Source organism: Lepidochelys kempii, chromosome 3, assembly GCF_965140265.1.
Source record: "Lepidochelys kempii isolate rLepKem1 chromosome 3, rLepKem1.hap2, whole genome shotgun sequence".
Lineage (NCBI taxonomy): Eukaryota > Metazoa > Chordata > Testudines > Cheloniidae > Lepidochelys > Lepidochelys kempii.
The window spans coordinates 185,794,038-185,816,995 of record NC_133258.1 but is presented as its reverse complement, the minus strand read 5'-3'; the positions used below and the strand labels follow the sequence as shown (position 1 = coordinate 185,816,995).

The following is a 22,958-nucleotide window of genomic DNA, read 5'->3' as shown; positions in this document are numbered from 1 at the left end:
TGAGCAGGAGGTTGGACTAGATGACCTCGTGAGGTCCCTTCCAACCCTGATATTCTATGATTCTATGATTAAATGACCAACTCCCCTAATCACTTTGGAGCTGTGTTCCCTCTCAGGATCGTCATCACTCAGAATGTGCAGGCCAGCCTTAACCCGCCTCTTCTCCCCCCCACCTCCTCCCACTTTATCATAGAATCATAGATCATAGAATATCTACCAGCGTATCTACCACTCCTCCCAGTTTAGTGTCATCTGCAAACTTGCTGAGAGTGCAATCCACACCATCCTCCAGATCATTTATGAAGATATTGAACAATACCGGCCCCAGGACCGACCCCTGGGGCACTCCACTTGATACCGGCTGCCAACTAGACATGGAGCCATTGATCACTACCCATTGAGCCCGACTATCTAGCCAGCTTTCTATCCACCTTATAGACCATTCATCTAGCCCATTATTCTTGCCAGCAAGTTAAAGAAGTCTGTGGGAGACCGTGTCAAAAGCTTTGCTAAAGTCAAGGAACAACACGTCCACTACTTTCCCTTCATCCACAGAGCCAGTTATCTCGTCATAGAAGGCAATTAGATTAGTCAGGCATGGCTTGCCCTTGGTGAATCCATGCTGACTGTTCCTGATCACTTTCCTCTCCTCTAAGTGCTTCAGAATTGATTCCTTGAGGACCTGCTCCATGATTTTTCCAGGTGAGGCTGACTGGCCTGTAGTTCCCAGGATCCTCCTCCTTCCCTTTTTTAAAGATGGGCACTACGTTAGCCTTTTTCCAGTCATCTGGGACCTCCCCCGATTGCCCTGAGTTTTCAAAGATAATGGCCAATGGCTCTGCAATCACATCCGCCAACTCCGCATGCCGCATCCTTGCTCCTCCCCTCTCCCTGCCCTGCCTCCTGAGTGCCGCAAAGCAGCTGATTGCCGCAGTCAGGAGAGGGATGGGGGAGGAGTAAGGATGCGGTACACAGGCTCTCCCCTCCCTCCCCTGACTCCTGCCTGTAGCAATCAGCTGGTTTGCAGTGTTCAGGAGTCAGGGCAGGGAGGGGGAGCCTGTGCACCAAGTCCTCCCTCCTCCCTCCTCCCGAACGCCGCAAACCATCTGATTGCCGTGGGCAGGAGGCGGGGGGAGCAGGGAAAAGGTGCTGATTGGCAGGGTCTACCAGCAGGCGGGAGGCGCTGGGGGGGGGTGTAGGGGAGCTGATAGGGGGTCTGCCAGCTGTTGACAAAGCAGGCAGCCAAACGACTTTATAGCGGAGCATTGCACAACTTTAAGCAGAGCATGTTCTGTAATGGAGCAGGGACGTAAGATCAAAACAACATTAAGCGAGGGGGAGTTACTGTATATAAAGTCCTGGGAGACTCCACCATTTTGTCTTCAGCTGGCTCAAGAGGTAGCCTCGCCACCCCCAAAGGATACCTAAAAGAAACTGGAACAAAGGACAGTAACCTCAGGGGTGCGTGTGATTGCTGGACCCAGACTAGAAGGAGACTAGTCTGTAAAAGAAACTTATTAGAACATCTCTGAGGATGAGATTTCATCTGTAATCACTTGCTTACTGTATTAGACTTAGACTTGCATGTTTTATTTTATTTTGCTTGGTAACTCACTTTGTTCTGTCTGTTATTACTTGGAACCACTTACATTCTACTTTTTGTATTTAATAAAATCACTTTTTACTTATTAATTAACCCAGAATATGTATTAATACTTGGGGGGGGGGGGACAAACAGCTGTGCATACCTCTCTATCAGTGTTATAAAGGGCAAACAGTTTGAGTTTACCCTGTATAAGCTTTATACAGGGTAAAACGGATTTATTTGGAGTTTGGACCTCATTGGAAGTAGGGTATCTGAGTGTTAAAGACAGGAACACTTCTTAAGCTGTTTTCAGTTAAGCCTGCAACTTTTGGGGGATGTGGTTCAGACATGGGTCTGTGTTTGTAGCAGGCTAGTGTGTCTGGCTCAAAGCAGGAAGGGCACTGAAGTCCCAGGCTGCCAGGGAAAAGGGGCTCAGAGGTAGTCTCAGCACATCAGGTGGCAGTTCCCAAGGGGGTTTCCTGTGATCCAACCCATCAGAATATTAAAATGTAATACTTCTGCAAGATGTGATTTGTGCACATATTTTTAATATTCTAGATAAAATTATTTTAAAAAAAATCATAAAGTATTATAAATGAATGAAATAAAAGGAGATATTGTGAGCAAGTGTGTGCTCACAATAAATTGCAATGGCACTCTTCAGGTAATTAGTTTCCGTGGCACAAATCTCAGGTTCTCAGAATTACTTAAAATTACAGGATTTTTATTTTAGTAAAAATTCTTTGTGCAAATTCTGTATAAGAATTTAATTTGGCAAAAAGAAATAGTTCTGTGCCAGAGTAGGCTTTTAAATAATATTTAATCTGTAGTTGCATCTAAGCCTAATTGATCTGCTTTCCAGGTTTTCATTGTGGATAGAGAAACTATTCCATCAAATACAACTTAAAATATTTTTAATTGTCAGACATTTTTGTAATGTATTAGAATCCATGGAGGATAAACTGTGCTGGGAGACAAGAGTTAAAAGGAGTTTTCACAATTATTCCTCTTGTTATACTTCTTGTGCATTCTTATAATTAAATAGCACATAAAGGTTGTTTTCACAATTATTTCTTTCTCCTATAGGTAACTCATAATCAGGAAAATGTGTTTGATCTGCAGTGGATGGATGTCAGCATTCTGTCACAAGAATATATCGAGCCTCTCTTGAAAAATATGGCATTACATTTAAAAAGACTTATAGATGAAAGAGATGAACATTCTGAGGTATGTTGTATGTGCTTTATTATTTAAAAATAAAAAGTATAAGAAAATACCTTTTTAAAATTAAACAGTTTGGAATTTTTGAAAATAGATAATATATATTCTTTGAACTTTTATCAGTTGGCAGCATGGCTTGAAATAACACTTCTTCAAGTTGTTCCATATCTCAATTCCATGTTAGGTGTGTGCGTGCTCACGTGCATGGTCATTGGAAATGTTTCCTGTAGTGGTATCTGTTGGGCCAGCTCTGGAGCCCCTTGCTTACGTGCCAGCATACTGGGCACTGTCGGCCCTGCACCCTCTCAGCTCCTTCTTTCCACTAGTGATGGTTGTTGGAATGCTCCTTGCTTTCACAAGCCCCATAGTGGTTTCTTTCGCTTGGACTCTGAGTTTTTCTTCTACATAGTTATTGTAGTTTTAGTTTTATAGTTAGTAGTCATTAGTAGCGGAGTCCCATTGGGGACATAGCCCCAGGGACGGGGTACGCCCTGGTCCCTGGGGTTTAAGCCATAAGCTGCATGCAACAAACCTATGCCAATCAGTGACCCACACACAAGCTGCCTATGTGGCTTGGTGAGGCATATGTTAGAAGTGCAGGATCTGCAAGAATTTCAGACCATGTATAGAGTCCATGTTAGAAAGGAAAGGTCACACAGCCTCATCTCTAGACACACAGAAAGACAACACAAACTACTATTATTATGTGAGAATCCAGAAACAGGAACGAATTTCGTAACACTCGCAAGTTATTAATCATTTCAGTGCTGGACATACCCCCCACAACAGAGCGCAGATACATCTCTTGCCTATTCCTTCAGATATTTATCCCAGCCATTTAGAGTTTTGTTTAAATTGTGTCTCAGCCAGTTTACTTTCATCCAGTTCCCAATTTTGATCAGACATTTGTCAGATAGAAAAGCCATAGAATTTGGATTAATTGAGAGGATGACAATAGTTTTATAAAAGAGTCTGACTTTGATACAATATTCTTTCTGAGCATAGACTGAACATTTTTGAAGTCATAATTTTATATTGTGTGTGATACAGCATGGCCAGAGGTGAGATATGTAAGCCCCAGGATGATAAGAGCTTTATCTTATCATCATCTTATCATCAGGAGGGCTTTAAACTAGGTTCACCGGGGGAAGGAGACCAAAGCCCTGAGGTAAGTGGGAAAGCGGGATACCGGGAGGAAGCACAGGCAGGAATGTCTGTGAGGGGAGGGCTCCTGCCTCATACTGGGAATGAGGGGCGATCAACAGGTTATCTCAAGTGCTTATATACAAATGCACAAAGCCTTGGAAACAAGCAGGGAGAACTGGAGGTCCTGGTGATGTCAAGGAACTATGACGTGATTGGAATAACAGAGACTTGGTGGGATAACTCACATGACTGGAGTACTGTCATGGATGGTTATAAACTGTTCAGGAAGGACAGGCAGGGCAGAAAAGGTGGGGGAGTAGCACTGTATGTAAGGGAGCAGTATGACTGCTCAGAGCTCCGGTATGAAACTGCAGAAAAACCTGAGTGTCTCTGGATTAAGTTTAGAAGTGTGTGCAACAAGAGTGATGTAGTGGTGGGAGTCTGCTATAGACCACCAGACCAGGGGGATGAGGTAGATGAGGCTTTCTTCCGGCAGCTCACTGAAGCTACTAGATCGCATGCCCTGATTCTCATGGGTGACTTTAATTTTCCTGATATCTGCTGGGAGAGCAATACAGCGGTGCATAGACAATCCAGGAAGTTTTTGGAAAGCGTAGGGGACAATTTCCTGGCGCAAGTGCTAGAGGAGCCAACTGGGGGGGGGGGGGCGCTTTTCTTGACCTGCTGCTCACAAACCAGGTAGAATTAGTGGGGGAATCAAAAGTGGATGGGAATCTGGGAGGCAGTGACCATGAGTTGGTTGAGTTCAGGATCCTGACGCAGGGAAGAAAGGTAAGCAGCAGGATACGGACCCTGGACTTCAGGAAAGCAGACTTTGACTCCCTCAGGGAACGGATAGCCAGGATCCCCTGGGGGACTAACTTGAAGGGGAAAGGAGTCCAGGAGAGCTGGCTGTACTTCAAGGAATCCCTGTTGAGGTTACAGGGACAAACCATCCCGATGAGTCGAAAGAATAGTAAATATGGCAGGCGACCAGCTTGGCTTAACAGTGAAATCCTAGTGGATCTTAAACATAAAAAAGAAGCTTACAAGAAGTGTAAGGTTGGACATATGACCAGGGAAGAGTATAATAATATTGCTCGGGCATGTAGGAATGATATCAGGAGGGCCAAATAGCACCTGGAGCTGCAGCTAGCAAGAGATGTTAAGAGTAACAAGAAGGGTTTCTTCAGGTATGTTGGCAACAAGAAGAAAGCCAAGGAAAGTGTGGCCCCTTACTGAATGAGGGAGGCAACCTAGTGACAGAGGATGTGGAAAAAGCTAATGTACTCAATGCTTTTTTTGCCTCTGTCTTCACGAACAAGGTCAGCTCCCAGACTGCTGCGCTGGGCATCACAAAATGGGGAAGAGATGGCCAGCCCTCTGTGAAGATAGAGGTGGTTAGGGACTATTTAGAAAAGCTGGATGTGCACAAGTCCATGGGTCCGGACGAGTTGCATCCGAGAGTGCTAAAGGAATTGGCGGCTGTGATTGCAGAGCCATTGGCCATTATCTTTGAAAACTCGTGGCGAACGGGGGAAGTCCCGGATGACTGGAAAAAGGCTAATGTAGTGCCAATCTTTAAAAAAGGGAAGAAGGAGGATCCTGGGAACTACAGTCCAGTCAGCCTCACCTCAGTCCCTGGAAAAATCATGGAGCAGGTCCTCAAAGAATCAATCCTGAAGCACTTGCATGAGAGGAAAGTGATCAGGAACAGCCAGCATGGATTCACCAAGGGAAGGTCATGCCTGACTAATCTAATCATCTTTTATGATGAGATTACTGGTTCTGTGGATGAAGGGAAAGCAGTGGATGTATTGTTTCTTGACTTTAGCAAAGCTTTTGACACGGTCTCCCACAATATTCTTGTCAGCAAATTAAGGAAGTATGGGCTGGATGAATGCACTATAAGGTGGGTAGAAAGCTGGCTAGATTGTCGGGCTCAACGGGTAGTGATCAATGGCTCCATGTCTAGTTGGCAGCCGGTATCAAGTGGAGTGCCCCAAGGGTCGGTCCTGGGGCCGGTTTTGTTCAATATCTTCATAAATGATCTGGAGGATGGTGTGGATTGCACTCTCAGCAAATTTGCGGATGATACTAAACTGGGAGGAGTGGTAGATACGCTGGAGGGGAGGGATAGAATACAGAAGGACCTAGACAAATTGGAGGATTGGGCCAAAAGAAATCTGATGAGGTTCAATAAGGATAAGTGCAGGGTCCTGCACTTAGGATGGAAGAATCCAATGCACCGCTACAGACTAGGGACCGAATGGCTAGGCAGCAGTTCTGCGGAAAAGGACCTAGGGTTGACAGTGGACGAGAAGCTGGATATGAGTCAGCAGTGTGTCCTTGTTGCCAAGAAGGCCAATGGCATTTTGGGCTGTATAAGTAGGGGCATAGCGAGCTGATCGAGGGACGTGATCGTTCCCCTCTATTCGACATTGGTGAGGCCTCATCTGGAGTACTGTGTCCAGTTTTGGGCCCCACACTACAAGAAGGATGTGGATAAATTGGAGAGAGTCCAGCGAAGGGCAACAAAAATGATTAGGGGTCTAGAACACATGACTTATGAGGAGAGGCTGAGGGAGCTGGGATTGTTTAGCCTGCAGAAGAGAAGAATGAGGGGGGATTTGATAGCTGCTTTCAACTACCTGATAGGGGGTTCCAAAGAGGATGGCTCTAGACTGTTCTCAATGGTAGCAGATGACAGAACGAGGAGTAATGGTCTGAAGTTGCAGTGGGGGAGGTTTAGATTGGATATTAGGAAAAACTTTTTCACTAAGAGGGTGGTGAAACACTGGAATGCGTTACCTAGGGAGGTGGTAGAATCTCCTTCCTTAGAGGTTTTTAAGGTCAGACTTGACAAAGCCCTGGCTGGGATGATTTAACTGGGAATTGGTCCTGCTTCGAGCAGGGGGTTGGACTAGATGACCTTCTGGGGTCCCTTCCAACCCTGATATTCTATGATTCTATGATTCCCTGTAGAGGGAAGAGAGGTTGCTATAGACTAATTAGAGCACCTGATAAAAAACCCCTGCTTCAATCAGGCAGTTGGAGGAGTTGAAGCAGAGTGCTTTGGTGTTGGAGCAGAGAGCAGTTTGGAGGGAAACAGAGGAGAGTTTGGAGAAGTGCTGTGGCGGGCCAGAAGACCACGACCCTAGGTAAAGGGAAACCTGGCTTGTGCAGAGCAGAGGGACTCCACAGACAAGGGGTTGGGAGAAACCTGGTCCAAGCAGAGAGAGAGGGCAGGAAGCCCCACAAGCTGAAAGGCCGGAGAGGGAAATAGCCCATGGGAAGGAATCGCTAATTCAAGTGGTTTGCCGCTATCCCTAGGGCCACTGGGCTGGGACCGGAGTAGAGGGCGGGCCCGGGTCCCTCTTCCTCTCCATTCCCCTTCTCTGCAATACTAGTGGCACAGTTAATACCCCAATTCAGGGGTGAGAAATGGCACTCTGAAACCCCGCCCCCCCCAGAAGAGAAAGTGTGGGACCCATCATAGGAGTACCAGCAATTTGCCACATGTGTTTTGAGCTGATTATCTACATATGTTAATTTCTCCAAAACAATGTGGTCCAATGGACTTTGAGACTTGGAATCCAAAAGAGTTTCACTCCATAAGCCAATTATAAAATAAAAAGAGGCAAATGTTTATGGCTCCTTTGATTTTACAGAGATGTTCACACTAAACAATATTCTCCCCCTCCTGCTCTTACCTCCTTCCCCCAGCAATAAAGAATGTATTTAAAATACCTGTGTAAATCTCCTTCTGTTTTCTTGGTTTCTGGCTGTAGCTCTGATCTTTAAGCAGTATTTTGATCTAAGTAAAGCAAAGTGGGTTCTGGGGGGGACCAGAGAAAGGAGGTTGTAGTAGGAAAGACAGGAAGCAAGGGTGAGGGTTTTAGTAGTGTAGTGAGAGGGAAAAGTGAAATATTGGAAACAATATGGAGGAGGATGCAGCATTTTTTGCATACATGTTGGATGTACAGGTCTAAAGAGAGGTTGAAGTCAAATATGATGCACAGATTACATGACACAGAAAGGAAGGGATTGGCATAGAATTTACAGGCAGCCGTATATATAATTGTTGGAGAGGTGTATCACATGATATTCAATAGGGGGCCTGGCATACACCCTACTCCCACTACTGCTGTCCCTTAGACTCAGAAGTTTTGATATTTGGGAGCTTCTGTGGTTTCATGATAGGAACAAGATGCCCGGGAGTGAGACTCCTGTGTGATGTCCTCAGAGAAGCAGAAATAGACATGTTTGGATATTGAAATTTAAGAAAAAACTGTCCCCATGTCCATACGCATTATGATGTCTTTAATTATATGATCATATAATGTTATTTCTGAAGAGCTCCTACCTCATTAACTACAGTCAGTTTATCCTATTAACTGAGGACACTCACTCCCCATCACTTCCTCAGTTCTCCATGTGGTCTGCGACGGAAGTGGGAAGAAGGAAAACTCAAGTATCAGTGGTGGAAAACGCAAGCAGACAGAGTTGCACAAGGAATCTGTATGCCTTGACAGTGAAAAAAGCACAATGGGTCCTACCTTTCTTTCACCATAACAGCTGCTAATCATGCCACGCTGAACACTACTCCAAACCTTGAATCATTTGATCTACTGAGACTGCCTCAGTTCAGCTCTAGAACTTTCCTTTGCAAAGTCTTCTCAGAGAAAATTGCCTGCATCCAAGGTGATTTTTCTGGACTTGAGCAATACATTGGATGCAGACTTGATAACACATCACCTTCTTTTTCTGAGTTTGCTCTGTTTCATGACAGGAAGACACAGAAACACAGCAGGAAATCACAAAATGAGAGAAATGGTCAATACCACCCAAGTGGAGGGAAATCTAATATCCACCCTAAAGCATTCTGTAGTCAGAACTGCAGTTAAAAAAACATTCCTCAGTGCAGCCATCTTCTTCAGTGGTCATCTCCAGTTCCACCTATCTCCTGAATCATAGAAAATAAATAGGGTTGGAGACATCGATCTCCTCTTGATGATGGTGAATTAGCATACATCCATGCTCATATTGCTGGGCATCTCCACAACAACTGAGTCAACAACGTAGTGCTTCTACCCTACTTCAGGAATGTGGCAGAGGTCAGTGGGAGTTCAGGTGTTCTCACGCTGCATGCACAGAGTCATGATGGGTGCCTATTCTACTGCCTGTAGAGATATTACTTGTAGAGTTCTACAAAGATCCATCGTATTCCCCAACCTGTTACACATCCATATGAAACTGGTAGGATCCATTGTGAGACAGTGCGGACTAACATTTCAGCAGTACGTAGATGCATTCAAGTCTATGATACATTTACATCAGATGCAATCACGGTCATTTTCCAATTCCTCTTAAGAGTGTGGCTGTGATAAACAGCTGGATGAAGCTGAAACTGGAAGAGTCTGTTGTGATGCTGGTAGGGAAAGGGAAATTTTTGCAGAACTTTCCATCTTCAATGCATCACACTCCATTGACACCATGTTGTCGGATCGTTAAGAAGATCCATGACTTCGATGTTCACCTGCATAACTCACTAATTCGGAATATCCTGAAAGCCACACCCTTTTCCCCCTGCAGCTGACTAGAAGACTATGTTCCATCCTGTCACTTAGCCATGATGATCTGCACCTACTGGAGTGAAACTACTGGCCTCAAAAATTGGTCCAGTACATAATGGTTCTCTTAGTCAGCAGCACAAGCTGTTGAAAGTATGTCATCTCAGTGCTCCATTCTCTTCACTAACTTCTTATTTGATCACTGGGTTTATTTCAAGGTTGCAGTCCTGCTCTTCAGAGCCTTCCATGGATTTATCCAAGTTACTTGGAGGATTGCCTTGCTGTATTTAATCTTGACCTCCTGTGACAGGTACATTCTACTGGAATAATGGAACTGTGTGCCTCATGAGGGAGAATTGTGTGTACAGGAGACTGCTTTCTCGGGGATTGGCCCCCACAACCGTGGAACTGGCTTTTAGATAAAATGATCACAAACCTCAGCACTTTCAGTTGGAAATGCAGCCAAGTTTCTTCAACTGAGCCATATCTCAATATTATATTTTTTTAAAGCCCTACAGAATGGGGAAAGAAAGTAAAAGATACAGAGGTCAATCTTCATTTAAATGTGTAAGGTACTCAGCTACTACATTGAGGAATACAATATAAGAACATAGATAAAAACCAGGCCTGGAAAATTGCAGCCTGAGTGGTGTAAGTTTTGTTAGTCTTCCTTTCAATAGCTTTTAAGAGTGTCCACTTTGTGCGAGAAGATACAGCTCAAAATTTGCCTATGTTAAGTGTGCACCCTTTGATTTAACTTAGTGTTTTGAGTTTGAAATTTTCAAATGTTTCTAACTTTTTGTTAAATAAAAACAATTATATTGTGAACTAAACAAAGATATGAGTCCTCAAGGAGGACTTTGTCTAAGCCATGTTAAAAAACAACTTAAAATGTCTGCTGTTATCAGAGCTGTGTTCAGAAATTACGGCTAAACTGAAAAGAGATTTTTTTTTTAACCTAAATCTCCCTTATCTCAAGTACAGCTTCAATGGGTTTTGTTCAAACTTTTTTTCCCCAATGAATATCACCAGAGGCCACTCAGAAAAAAATCAGCCCAATGTGAATGTTCTAGAAACTTCTAAGCATACGAAAACAAGGGATTAGAAAATAAAGTGTTATGCAACCATGTACGTTTAATTATATTACTAATAGTTATTGATTTGATCATCATAATGTGTATATAGGAAGTAAATTACATTAGAGACTAGTAGACTATATAAAAATAGAAAGCAAGTTGGAAAAACAGAGTGACTGACTCTTGTATGACTTAATTTAGGATCCTATGAATAGCTGTTTGGATAGCAGTGTAGCTATCTATGCTCCCAGAGAGAGAAATGTTCAAAATAATAATATTTGGAAATCTCACACATGAGCAGTGAAGTGATTTAAAAGGTGAACATTTATTATCTTTCACTAAATCCATTATGGAAAATAAGGGATCCAAATACTAATGAAAAGGGAAGCTGTCAGGGTTCCCTCCACACTCTGAACTCTGGGGTACAGATGTGGGGACCCGCATGAAAGACCCCCTAATCTTATATTTACCAGCTTAGGTTAAAAACTTCCCGAAGGCACAAATCCTTCCTTGTCCTTGAATGGGTACTGCTTCCACCACCAAGTGAGTTAGACAAAGATTCAGGAAAAGGACCACTTGGAGTTCCTGTTTCCCTAAAATATCCCCCCAAGCCCCTTCATCCCCTTTCCTGGGGAGGCTTGAGAATAATCTACCAACCAAATAGGTAAACCAGGTGAGCACAGACCAGACCCTTGGAGTTTTAGGACACTAAAAACCAATCAGATTCTTAAAAAACAGAACTTTATTATAAAGAAAAAACAGTAAAGAAGCACCTCTGTAAAATCAGGATGGAAGGTAACTTTACAGGGTAATCAGATTCAAAACAGAGTATTCCCCTCTAGGCAAAACTTTAAAGTTACAAAAAACAGGGATAAACCTCCCTCTTAGCACAGGGAAAATTCACAAGCTAAAACAAAAGATAACGTCATGTGCCTTGCCTTGTTTACTTACACTTTTGTAATATTAGAGACTCGTTTCAGGATTGTTTGGAGGAGATGGATTTCCCTGACCTGGTGTGTCTCTGCCTCCCAAGAGAACACAAAGAAACACAAAACAAAAACCTTCCCCCACAGATTAGAAAGTGTCTTCTCCCCCTTTTGGTTCTTTTGATCAGGTGCCAACCAGGTTATCTGAGCTTCTTAACCCTTTATAGGTAAAGGAGGGATTTTATTCTACCCTTAGCTGAATGTTTATGACAGAAGCACAATTGGAAATTGACAATGAAGGGCTGTTCGGAGCTATGCCCAGTATCTTCCTAGACAAGTAATGAGGAATAAATGAAGGAGTGGAAGGATTTGAAAGCTACGTGCCTGTTACATATAGAATTGGGTGAATAATGGATTTTTGGTTTGCTGAGAGTTATGAAAAATCCAAAAACAGTTTTTTTTCTGATTGAACTGAAAACGATTTTTTAAAAACATTTTTTGATGAATTGAAAAGTTGAAACAAAATGTTTTGTTTTGGTCTGACTTGATTTTTTTGTTTGTTTTAAATTCAAGCGTTTTGACAAAAGCAAAGGAGGACTAGATTCATAAAAAAAAGGGAGGTAAGAGGGGAGGAAGATTGCTAGCCCTTCCTTATAACTTTTAGCCCAGTGGTTAGGGTACTCTCCTGAAATATGGAAGACGCAGGTTCAGTGCCCCCCCTTTCCCTTTCTTTTATAAAAGAATGACAATGAACAGTCATTGGGTCAGGAAAAGAGTTAGATTTCAGTGCGATTGATCACTCTGTATACAGTTAAGCACATGTGTAGGTCTTTGCAGGATCGGAGCTCTAGATAGTAAACTCTTTAAGGTAGGGGCCATATCTTATTTTGATACAGAGCTTAGAGTAATGGGGCTCCAATCTTGATTGGGAACCTCAGGCATTAGCACAATACTATTAACAAAAACAAAAAATAAAACTTTTGCAATCATAGCACCTTTCATCTGAAGATCTTAAAGTGTTTTACAATATTAATTAATTTTGCTCCAAAACGTCATGGAGAGCTAGGTAAGTATTAATACCCCATTTTACAGTTGAGGAAGAAGACAAAAGAGACATTTAAATGCAAGGTTTTCGTAAGTAGGAGCCTAAGGTTAGGTGGTTCTTCAGCTGTTTGTGCGCATGTATGTTCCACTTTAGTTCCTTCACCTTAGGTATGTGCGTTCCCCATGCACTTGAGCTGGAGACTTGATTAGCTGTACCTCTGGGGGTGACACATGCACCCTGTGTCCTGATGCCACCATCAGAGGGAAAAAAGGGCAGGGCTGCCTCAGCACCCTCGCAGTTCCTTCTCACTGCCTGTGGTTACAAAGTCAGAGCTTTAGTGGTGCCTCACAGCTCACTGTTGTCAACACTTTTATAGCACTTCTTTGGTACATATTTACACAGAGAGTTAATGCATGACAAGACAAGATGTAATTCTGCAGTGCCACACACTAAGGACATGTCTACACTACAAAGTTAAGTCAACTTAATTTCATAAGATCATAGAATCATAGAAGATTAGGGTTGGAAGAGATATCAGGAGGTCATCTAGTCCAACCCCCTGCTCAAGGCAGGACCAACATGAACTAAATCATCCCAGCCAGGGCTTTGTCAAGCCGGGCCTTAAAAACCTCTAAGGATGGAGATTCCACCACCTCCCTAGGTAACCCATTCCAGTGCTTCGCCACCCTCCTAGTGAAATAGTGTTTCGTTGCCCTCCGCTGGACTCGCTCCAATTTGTCCACATCCTTTCTGTAGTGGGGGGCCCAAAACTGGACGCAATACTCCTGATGTGGCCTCACCAGTGCTGAAGAGAGGGGAATAATCACTTCCCTATTCTTCTGGCAGTGCTCCTACTAATGCAGCCCAATATGCCATTAGCCTTCTTGGCAAAAGGGCACACTGCTGACTCCTCTCCAGCTTCTCATCCACTGTAATCCCTGGGTACTTTTCTGCAGAACTGCTGCTTAGCCAGTCTGTCCCCAGCCTTTAGCAGTGCATGGGATTCTTCCGTCCTAAGTGCAGGACTCTGCACTTGTCCTTGTTGAACCTCATCGGATTTCTTTTAGCCCAATCCTCCAATTTGTCTAGGTCACTCTGGACCCTATCCCTACCCTCCAGTGTATCTACCTCTTCCCCCGCTTAATTTAAGTCGACATGTAGCCGCTGCAATAATTAAGCTGATTGGGCTTGCCCAAACCATGCTCATTGTCTTGGTAGAGTGCATCCTCACTAGCAGCGCTTGCATCAATGCACAGAGCAGTGCACCATGGGTAGCTATCCCAAAGTGCAACTAGCCTTTGGGGGTTTTGGGAAGGGCTTGCAGTGCCTCGTGGGATCAAAACATTGTCTCAGGGTAGAATGGGAACATGGCTTCAACCTCCCAAGATGCAGTTTCCTCCCTCCCTGTCTCGCTACCCTGATATTAGTGGCAAACAACCCATACTTTTTCACGCCTGTTTTCAAAAGCCTGGCTTTGCCACGCATACGTCATAGCCTGAGAAGCATGGACCCTGCTCAGCTGTGCTTTCTTGTTGTGAGCATTACAAATGCCTCACACCTTATCCTGCAGTATTTCCAGAGCTGAGACATGCGCTGCCACACGGAACGTTACAATGTCCTTCGAGCAGCCCTGCTGCAAGCCATAGACTGAAACAATTCCCAGTTGCTGCTAGCAGTTGCACAGCAGCAGAACATGGTGGAACTCCATTTCTGGTTCTGGGAAAAAAGCATTGACTGGTGGGATTGCATCGTTATGTAGTTAGGGGATGATGAGCAATGGCTGCAGAACTTTCGAATGTGGAAGGCCACTTTCCAGGAACTTTGTGCAGAGCTTTCCCCAGCCCTGAAGCACAGCAATACTAAAGCTGCTGATAGCAGAGGAGTGAGTGACAATTGCTTTGTGGAAGCTAGCAATGTCGGACTGCTACTTTTCCATGTGGAATCAATTTGGAATTGGTAAATCCACTGTTGGAGCTGTTGTGATCGAAGTTGGCAGGGACATTAATTGACTTCTGCTAAGAAGGGTAGTGGCTCTGGGAAATGTGCAGGACATAGTGGATGGGGTTCCCTAACTGCAGTGGGCAATATATGACATGCATATCCCTATCTTGGCACCAGACCACCTAGCCAGAGAGTACATAAACTGAAAGGGATACCTTTCAATGGTGTTGCAAGTGCTGGTGGATCACAGGGAGCATTTCATGTACATCAACGTGGGATGGCCAGGAAAAGTGCATGACATGTGCATTGTTCATAAACCTGCAATCAGATTGCAAAATAACCATAGATGATGTAGAAATGCCAATAGCGATCCTTGGAGACCCAGACTAATCCTTGCTCCCATGGCTCATGAATCATAGAATATCAGGGTTGGAAGGGACCTCAGGAGGTCATCTAGTCCAACCCTCTGCTCAAAGCAGGACTGATCCCCAATTAAATCATCCCAGCAAGGGCTTTGTCAAGCCTGACCTTAAAATCTTCTAAGGAAGGAGATTCCACCACCCCCCTAGGTAACGCATTCCAGTGTTTCACCACCCTCCTAGTGAAAAAGTTGTTCCTAATATCCAACCTAAACCTCCCCCACTGAAACTTGAGACCATTACTCCTTGTTCTGTCATCTGCTACCACTGAGAACAGTCTAGAGCCATCCTCTTTGGAACCCCCTTTCAGGTAGTTGAAAGCAGCTATCAAATCCCTCCTCATTCTTCTCTTCCGTAGACTAAACATCTCCAGTTCCCTCAGTCTCTCCTCATAAGTCATGTGTTCCAGACCCCTAATCATTTTTGTTGCCCTCCACTGGACACTTTCCAATTTTTCCACATCCTTCTTGTAGTGTGGGGCCCAAAACTGGACACAGTACTCCAGGTGAGGCCTCACCAGTGTCGAATAGAGGGGAACGATCACATCCCCCTCGATCTGCTGGCAATGCCCCTACTTATACATCCCAAAATGCCATTGGCCTTCTTGGCAACAAGGGTACACTTTTGACTCATATCCAGCTTCTCGTCCACTGTAACCCCTAGGTCCTTTTCTGCAGAACTGCTGAATGAAGCCATATGCTGGCCACCTGGACAGCAGTAAGGAGTAGTTCAACAGTCGGCTGAGCAAGTGCAGAATGGTGGTGGAATGTACCTTTGGACATTTAAAGGGTTGCTGGCGCAGTTGGCTTACTAGGCTAGACCTCAGTGAAAGCAATATCCCCATTGTTATCGCTGGCTGCTGTGGGCTCCATAATATCTGTTCATCAAAGGAGAGAAGTTTCCACAGGTGTGGGGCATGAAGGCGGATAGGCTGGCAGCTAATTTTGAGCAGCCAGATACCAGGGCAATAAGAAGAGCCCAGCAAGGAGCTCTGCCTCTCTGGGAGACTTTGAAAACCTGTTTCAGTAATGAGCCAGAATACTGTTATGGTAAGTGGCACACAGTATTGTGCAACTTGTTGCCAAGAAGGCTAATGGCATATTGGGCTGCATTCCCATACCATCCGCTCCGTTGCATCAGTTTCCCTGTGTCTCCCCTTCTACCCACCAAATCTCCATGCTTAGAATAAATAAAGAATATTTCATTATTCTAACATTGACTTTAATTGCACAAACAAACCGAAAGACCAGGAAAATAGTTTAACCTTGAGCAAACAGTGTGATAAAATTGGGAGGGGAGAAATCAAGTCAGCTTTTCTGTGTAAGCACAGAAGTCTTGCCTATCAAAGGTCTTAAAATGACCCCCATTTGCTCTTAGTACCCTCCCCAGGTGTTGAGTGGAAGGGATACTGCACCTTCCCTCCCCCCACCCCCACTTCCTGGAAGTTTGGGGAAGGGGGATTTTGGAATAGGGTGATGTTTGCAGGCCGTTCTGCAGGGGCTGCAGAGGGAGTCTAGCCTCAAGCTGTTTTTCTTGAAGCTCAATCAGACTCCTCAACATGTCTGATTGATCCTTCATAATCATCAGCATCTCATCTTGCATGGCATGTTCATGCTTCCAGAATACTCTCTTGCTGTCCATGTCCAGTTTTTCAGACAATGAAATCTTCCAGGCTTTTAGCTCCATATCAGCTGTCCCAGAGGCATTCATTATCTCGCTGAACACGTCATCACCAGTGTTCCCTCTGATCTTTTATGTCCATGTGCGGAATGAATTTTGTTATGTGCACCAATATGGAGGTGGGGCCTAGGGGTTCAGAGTGTGGGAGGGGGCTCAGGGCTGAGGCAGAGGGTTGGGGTGTGGGAGGATGAGGGCTCTGGCTGGGGATGAGGGCTCTGGGGTGGGGCTGGGGATGAGGGGTTTGGCATGCGGGGGGGGCTTAGGGCTGGGGCAGAGGGTTGGGGTGCGGTGGGGAGGTGGGCTCTGGGGTGGAGCCAGGGATGAGGGGTTCAAGGTGCAGGCTACCCTAGAGCTGCGGTGGGGAGAGATGACTCCTCTCAGTCCTCTCTTGCCACAGCAGCTTGGGGCTGGAGGAGAGGCACCTCTCCCCAGCCGTGGCAGCTCCAGCGGGGCTGGGTTGGGACAAGGGAGGGGCTCTTCTCCCCGGCAGCTCTGGTGGCCCTGGGCTGGGCTGAGGGAAGGGCTTCTCTCCCCCGGCCGAGACAGGTCTGCGCTGGGGCCAACGGTGAGGGACTCTTCTCCCTTGGCCACGGCAGGGATGCACTGTGGCCAACGGTGAGGAGCAACCTCTCCAGGCTGCTGCAGGTCCGCGCTGGGGCCGGTGGGGAGGGCCCTTAGCCCCTGCCTGAGGCTTAATAGGCAGCTGCGCAGCCGCACAGATTAGAGGGAACTTAGGTCATCACAAATTCTTTTTCTGTCTTCTAATCTGTTAAAGCCTCTCCGACAGTGTGGAGGATATGCTAAAGGCCAAGCTTTCTACTGTAAGGCATGCAAAGCACAAGGCAACCATTGTCAGTGCATACCCTAGTACAAAGTTGGTATTTTAAAATCACACTCCCTCCCCTCTGCCCCCCCTTAACACTGCTGGTAGCAGTTGCCCTGGGCTTGCAGATTCCAAGGTCAAGCAGATCCCAGCCATCCAAACCACAGGCATGTTAGAGAAAACGTGTTTGAGGTACCTTGGGTGGCGGATCACGTGCTCTGTTTGCAGTATGAGTACTTGTAATGAAAGCTTCCACCATCTCCCAAGGTGACCCTATGGGTTATTAGTCTCCTGAGGGTAAAAGAGGTGGCAAGGGAGCAGATGCTGCAAGCACCTGGGTAAAGACCTGGTCCTTATGCTGTGTACTGGAATGATGCCAGCAGAATTAATACTAGAGTGGCATGGGAAAGTGTCCTACTGAGGTGGTAGAAATAAGACAACCCTCTCCAGCAACCTTCTGCAAAGGATAGCAGAGTGTTTCCTGGAGATCTCCCTGGAGGACATAAACAGTCTTTTGGGCTGTATAAGTTCGATCATAGAATCATAGAATATCAGGGTTGGAAGGGACCCCAGAAGGTCATCTAGTCCAACCCCCTGCTCGAAGCAGGACCAATTCCCAGTTAAATCATCCCAGCCAGGGCTTTGTCAAGCCTGACCTTAAAAACCTCTAAGGAAGGAGATTCTACCACCTCCCTAGGTAACGCATTCCAGTGTTTCACCACCCTCTTAGTGAAAAAGTTTTTCCTAATATCCAATCTAAACCTCCCCCACTGCAACTTGAGTTGCAACAATCATTGCCAGCAGATCAAGGCACATGATCATTCCCCTCTATTCGGCATTGGTGAGGCCTTATCTGGAGTACTGTGTCCAGTTTTGGGCCTCACACTACAAGAAGGATGTGGAAAAATTGGAAAGAGTCCAGCAGAGGGCAACAAAAATGATTAGGGGGCTGGAGCACATGAAGTATGAGGAAAGGCTGAGGAAACTGGGATTGTTTAGTCTGCAGAAGAGAAGAATGAGGGGGGATTTGATAGCTGCTTTCAACTACCTTAAAGGGGGTTCCAAAGAGGATGGATCTAGCCTCTTGTCAGTGGTAGCATATGACAGAACAAGGAGTAATGGTCTCAAGTTGCAGTGGGAGAGGTATAGGTTGGATATTAGGAAAAACTTTTTCACTAGGAGGGTGGTGAAGCACTGGAATGGGTTACCTAGTGCAGTCCTGGAATCTCCTTCCTTAGAGGTTTTTAAGGTCAGGCTTGACAAAGCCCTGGCTGGCATGATTTAGTTGGGGATTGGTCCTGCTTTGAGCAGGGGGTTGGACTAGATGACCTCCTGAGGTCCCTTCTAACCTTGATATTCTATGATTTTCCAGGGGCACCGTCTCCGTAGTTCGAGCGTACACTGGGAAACAGATACCCACTGCACCTCACTTTTTCTTCAAATTAAACATAAAATATAAGAGTGATTGAAATTGCATACTCACCAGAGGTGCCTTTCCCGGCATCACGCTCGGCCATTATGCTGTCTTGCGACCAGCTGGACTGCTCTGATGTTAAAAATAGCTCCTGACTCTTGGGGAGAATGGATCCCCGGCTTGCCTGTCTCCCATTCTCCTCTTCCTCATCCATAATTCTCTCCTTGTTCCTCAGGTGGCCCCGGACTCAGACTTTTGTGAGGTATCCACGCTGCATTTGTGGGTAGTTGTGGGGTCGCCACTGAGAATCGCATGCAGCTCATTGTAGACGTGGCATGTCTGTGGTGCAGAACCAGAATGACTGTTTGTGTCCCTTGTCTTCTGGTACACTTGCTGAAGTTCTTCGATTTTCACACAGCACTGCTGTATGTCCCTGGTGTAGCTCTTTTCCACCATGCCCCACGCAATCTTTTTGTATGTGTCGACTTTTCTATGGCTGGATCGGAGCTGTGCCTGCACAAACTATTCTCTCCACAGACCAATAAGATCCACCACCTTCTATGTACTCCAGACTGGAGTGCGTTCGGTGCGTTGAGTCATCTTGATCAGCTGGGCTGCCGAGCTCTCCATGCTGATCAAACAGCAGGGATTTCCCTACACCCCCCCCCCCCCCCCGAATTTCCCCAACACCCCTTCACCCCAGTTTTGTGAACTAATTACATGCAGTGTTGCCAATTTAGTGACTGTTTGGAAATTTGAATTGAAATTGAAACATTAATACACACTTAAGTATAATAGATTTGAAAAGTATGAACATAGGCTAGCTTCCTTATACAGGTGTTGTTTTTTATGACAATGTCAGTGCTTTCATTTCGGTGATGTTGGCCAACGTAATAATTTCAAATGATGATTTGTAAGCAAACTCTAAATGAGCTCTCCCTGACAGCTAGTGATGAGCTGGGGGCTGGGGGGAAAGGCTTCAGGACCAGATTGTATTTACATTCACACCTAATCACCTAGATATCCAGCAAACAGAGCTGTGTTGCCCAAGTGATAGATTTTGGCTGGGGTTGGGTTACAAATCACTTAACAGATTTTTTAGATAAAGGAAACGCAGTGGATCTAATTTATTTAGATTTTAGTAAGGCGTTTGATACTGTGCCACATGGGGAATTATTAGTTAAATTGGATAAGATGGGCATCAATAGGAAAATTGAAAGGTGGATAGGGAATTGGTTAAAGGGGAGACTACAACGGGTCCTACTGAAAGGTGAACTGTCAAGTTGGAGGGAGGTTACCAGTGGAGTTCCTCAAGGATCAGTTTTGGGATCAATCTTATTTAATCTTTTTATTACTGACCTGGGCACAAAAAGTGGGAGTGTGCTAATAAAGTTTGCAGATGATACAAAGCTGGGAGGTATTGCTAATTTAGAGAAGGACAGGGATACCCTACAGGAGGATCTGGATGACCTTGTAAACTGGAGTAATAGGAATAGGATGAAATTTAATAGTGAGAAGTGTAAGGTCATGCATTTAGGGATTAATAACAAGAATTTTAGTTATAAGCTAGGGACGCATCAACTAGAAGTAACGGAGGAGGAAAAGGACCTTGGAGTATTGGTTGATCATAGGTTGACTATGAGCTGCCAATGTGATATGGCTGTGAAAAAAGCTAATGTCGTCTTGGGATGCATCAGGAGAGGTATTTCCAGTAGGGATAAGGAGGTTTTAGTACCGTTATATAAGGCACTGGTGAGACCTCACCTGGAATACTGTGTGCAGTTCTGGTCTCCCATGTTTAAGAAGGATGAATTCAAACTGGAACAGGTACAGAGAAGGGCTACTAGGATGATCCGAGGAATGGAAAACTTGTCTTATGAAAGGAGACTCAGGGAGCTTGGCTTGTTTAGCCTAACTAAAAGAAGGTTGAGGGGAGATATGATTGCTCTCTATAAATATATCAGAGGGATAAATACCAGAGAGGGAGAGGAATTATTTCAACTCAATACCAATGTGGACACAAGAACAAATGGATATAAACTGGCCACTAGGAAATTTAGATTAGAAATTAGACGAAGGTTTCTAACCATCAGAGGAGTGAAGTTTTGGAATAGCCTTCCGAGGGAAGTAGTGGGGGCAAAAGATCTATCTTGCTTTAAGATTAAACTCGATAAGTTTATGGAGGAGATGGTATGATGGGATAACATGGTTTTGGTAATTAAATATTCATGGTAAATAGGCCCAATGGCCTGTGATGGGTTTTTAGATGGGGTAAGATCCAAGTTACCCGGGAAAGAATTTTCTGTAGTATCTGGCTGATGAATCTTGCCCATATGCTCAGGGTTTAGCTGATCGCCATATTTGGGGTCGGGAAGGAATTTTCCTCCAGGGCAGATTGGAAGGCCCTGGAGGTTTTTCGCCTTCCTCTGTAGCATGGGGCACGGGTCACTTGCTGGAGGATTCTCTGCTCCTTGAGGTCTTCAAACTACAATTTGAGGACTTCAATAGCACAGATATAGGTGTGAGGTCTTTTTTAGGAGTGGTGGGTGAAATTCTGTGGCCTGCATTGTGCAGGAGGTCAGACTAGATGATCATAATGGTCCCTTCTGACCTAAATATCTATGAATCTATGAATCTATGAATGTGGGGCGGGGGTGGGTAATGAAATGTTGTTATTCTTATTGTATGAGTAAAGGGCAGTGGAACTGTACTTAGCCTGTGCTGATTGAGGGCATCAAGAGAGAGGATAGAGAATAAGATGGAGAATATCTTATTGCCCTTATATAAATCCATGGTGCACCCACATCTTGAATACTGCACAGTTGTAGTCTCATCATCTCAAAAAAGATATACTGGCATTAGAAAAGGTTCAGAAAAGGGCAACTAAAATGATTAGGGGTTTGGAACAGGTCCCATATGAGGAGAGATTAAAGAGGCTAGGGCTTTTCAGCTTGGAAAAGAGGAGACTAAGGGAGGATATGATCATGGTATATAAAATCATGAGTGGTGTGGAGAAAGTGAATAAGGAAAAGTTATTTACTTGTTCCCATAATATAAGAACTTAGGGGCCACCAAATGAAATTAATGGGCAGCAGGTTTAAAACAAAAGGAAATTCTTGTTCACTCAGCGCACAGTCAACCTGTGGGAACTCCTTGCCTGAGGAGATTATGAAGGCTAGGACTATAACAGGGTTTAAAAGAGAACTGGAAACATTCATGGAGGTTAAGTCCATTAATGGCTATTAGCTGGGATGGGTAAGAAATGGTGTCCCTAGTCTGTGTTTGTCAGAGGGAGGAGATGGATGGCAGGAGAGAGATCACTTGATCATTACCTGTTAGGTTCACTCCCTCTGGGGCACCTGGTATTGGCCACTGTCGGTAGACAGGATGCTGGGCTGGATGAACCTTTGGTATGGCCATTCTTATGTTCTTATGAGAGGGTGGGGACAGGTGTTTTGCTTGATGGTCTGCCTGAGTCACAAGTACTATTTGACTGCCCCTCTCTACTGTTTAAAGAAAGAGCTGATTAGGCTCCATAGATAGTCTTTTGTTCTGTTAAGTGACCACTACAGCTGAAATCACTGATAATCAGGTCTAAGTGCTTAGACCTGCTGTGGGACAGTGTTTCTGTGGAAGAGACGGTCCAGTCTGTACTAGCAGCGAGGTTCCCCCACTGAGAGATCAGCTGAAATCACTGAGAGCTGGGTGGAACCTCAAGAGACCACTTGCAGAGGTCACAGTGGCAGGTGACAGCGCAGGGCCATTGGCAACAGAGTGATGGAGTGAACGGTGGCACAATGAACAACAGTGGCCAGAGCGAACAGTGAGCAGCTGGAGGAACGAGCAAGGTGCCTTCTTGTCCCCCAGCTGGGAGGTGAACTCATGTGAAAGCACCTCTGAATGCTGAGTCTCCACTGACCAAGGACAACACCGGTGAGTGTTAATGAAGCTGTTAAGAATGCTGGAGACACAACACAGTTCATGCGAACAAACATGGCTGTGCCATCCTACTTTCTATTTAAGCAAGAGATACCACACATTACAAACTGGAGGCCAATGTTAAGTGCATTGTCACTTGTTCACCCTGAAGTTGAACACTGGTTCCGAAC

The 22,958-nt window shown here is 45.0% G+C and overlaps 1 protein-coding gene across 9 annotated transcripts in view; it reads left to right on the top strand.

The window, feature by feature from the left end:
- Positions 1–22,958, top strand: part of CCDC88A (coiled-coil domain containing 88A) — a 359,900-nt gene that overhangs the window by 137,823 nt on the left and 199,119 nt on the right. For all 9 annotated transcript variants that reach the window (XM_073339323.1, XM_073339320.1, XM_073339322.1 and 6 more), the window contains one exon: positions 2,672–2,812. In XM_073339323.1, the coding sequence (XP_073195424.1) occupies positions 2,672–2,812 (141 nt within the window). The remainder of the gene's footprint in view (positions 1–2,671; positions 2,813–22,958) is intronic.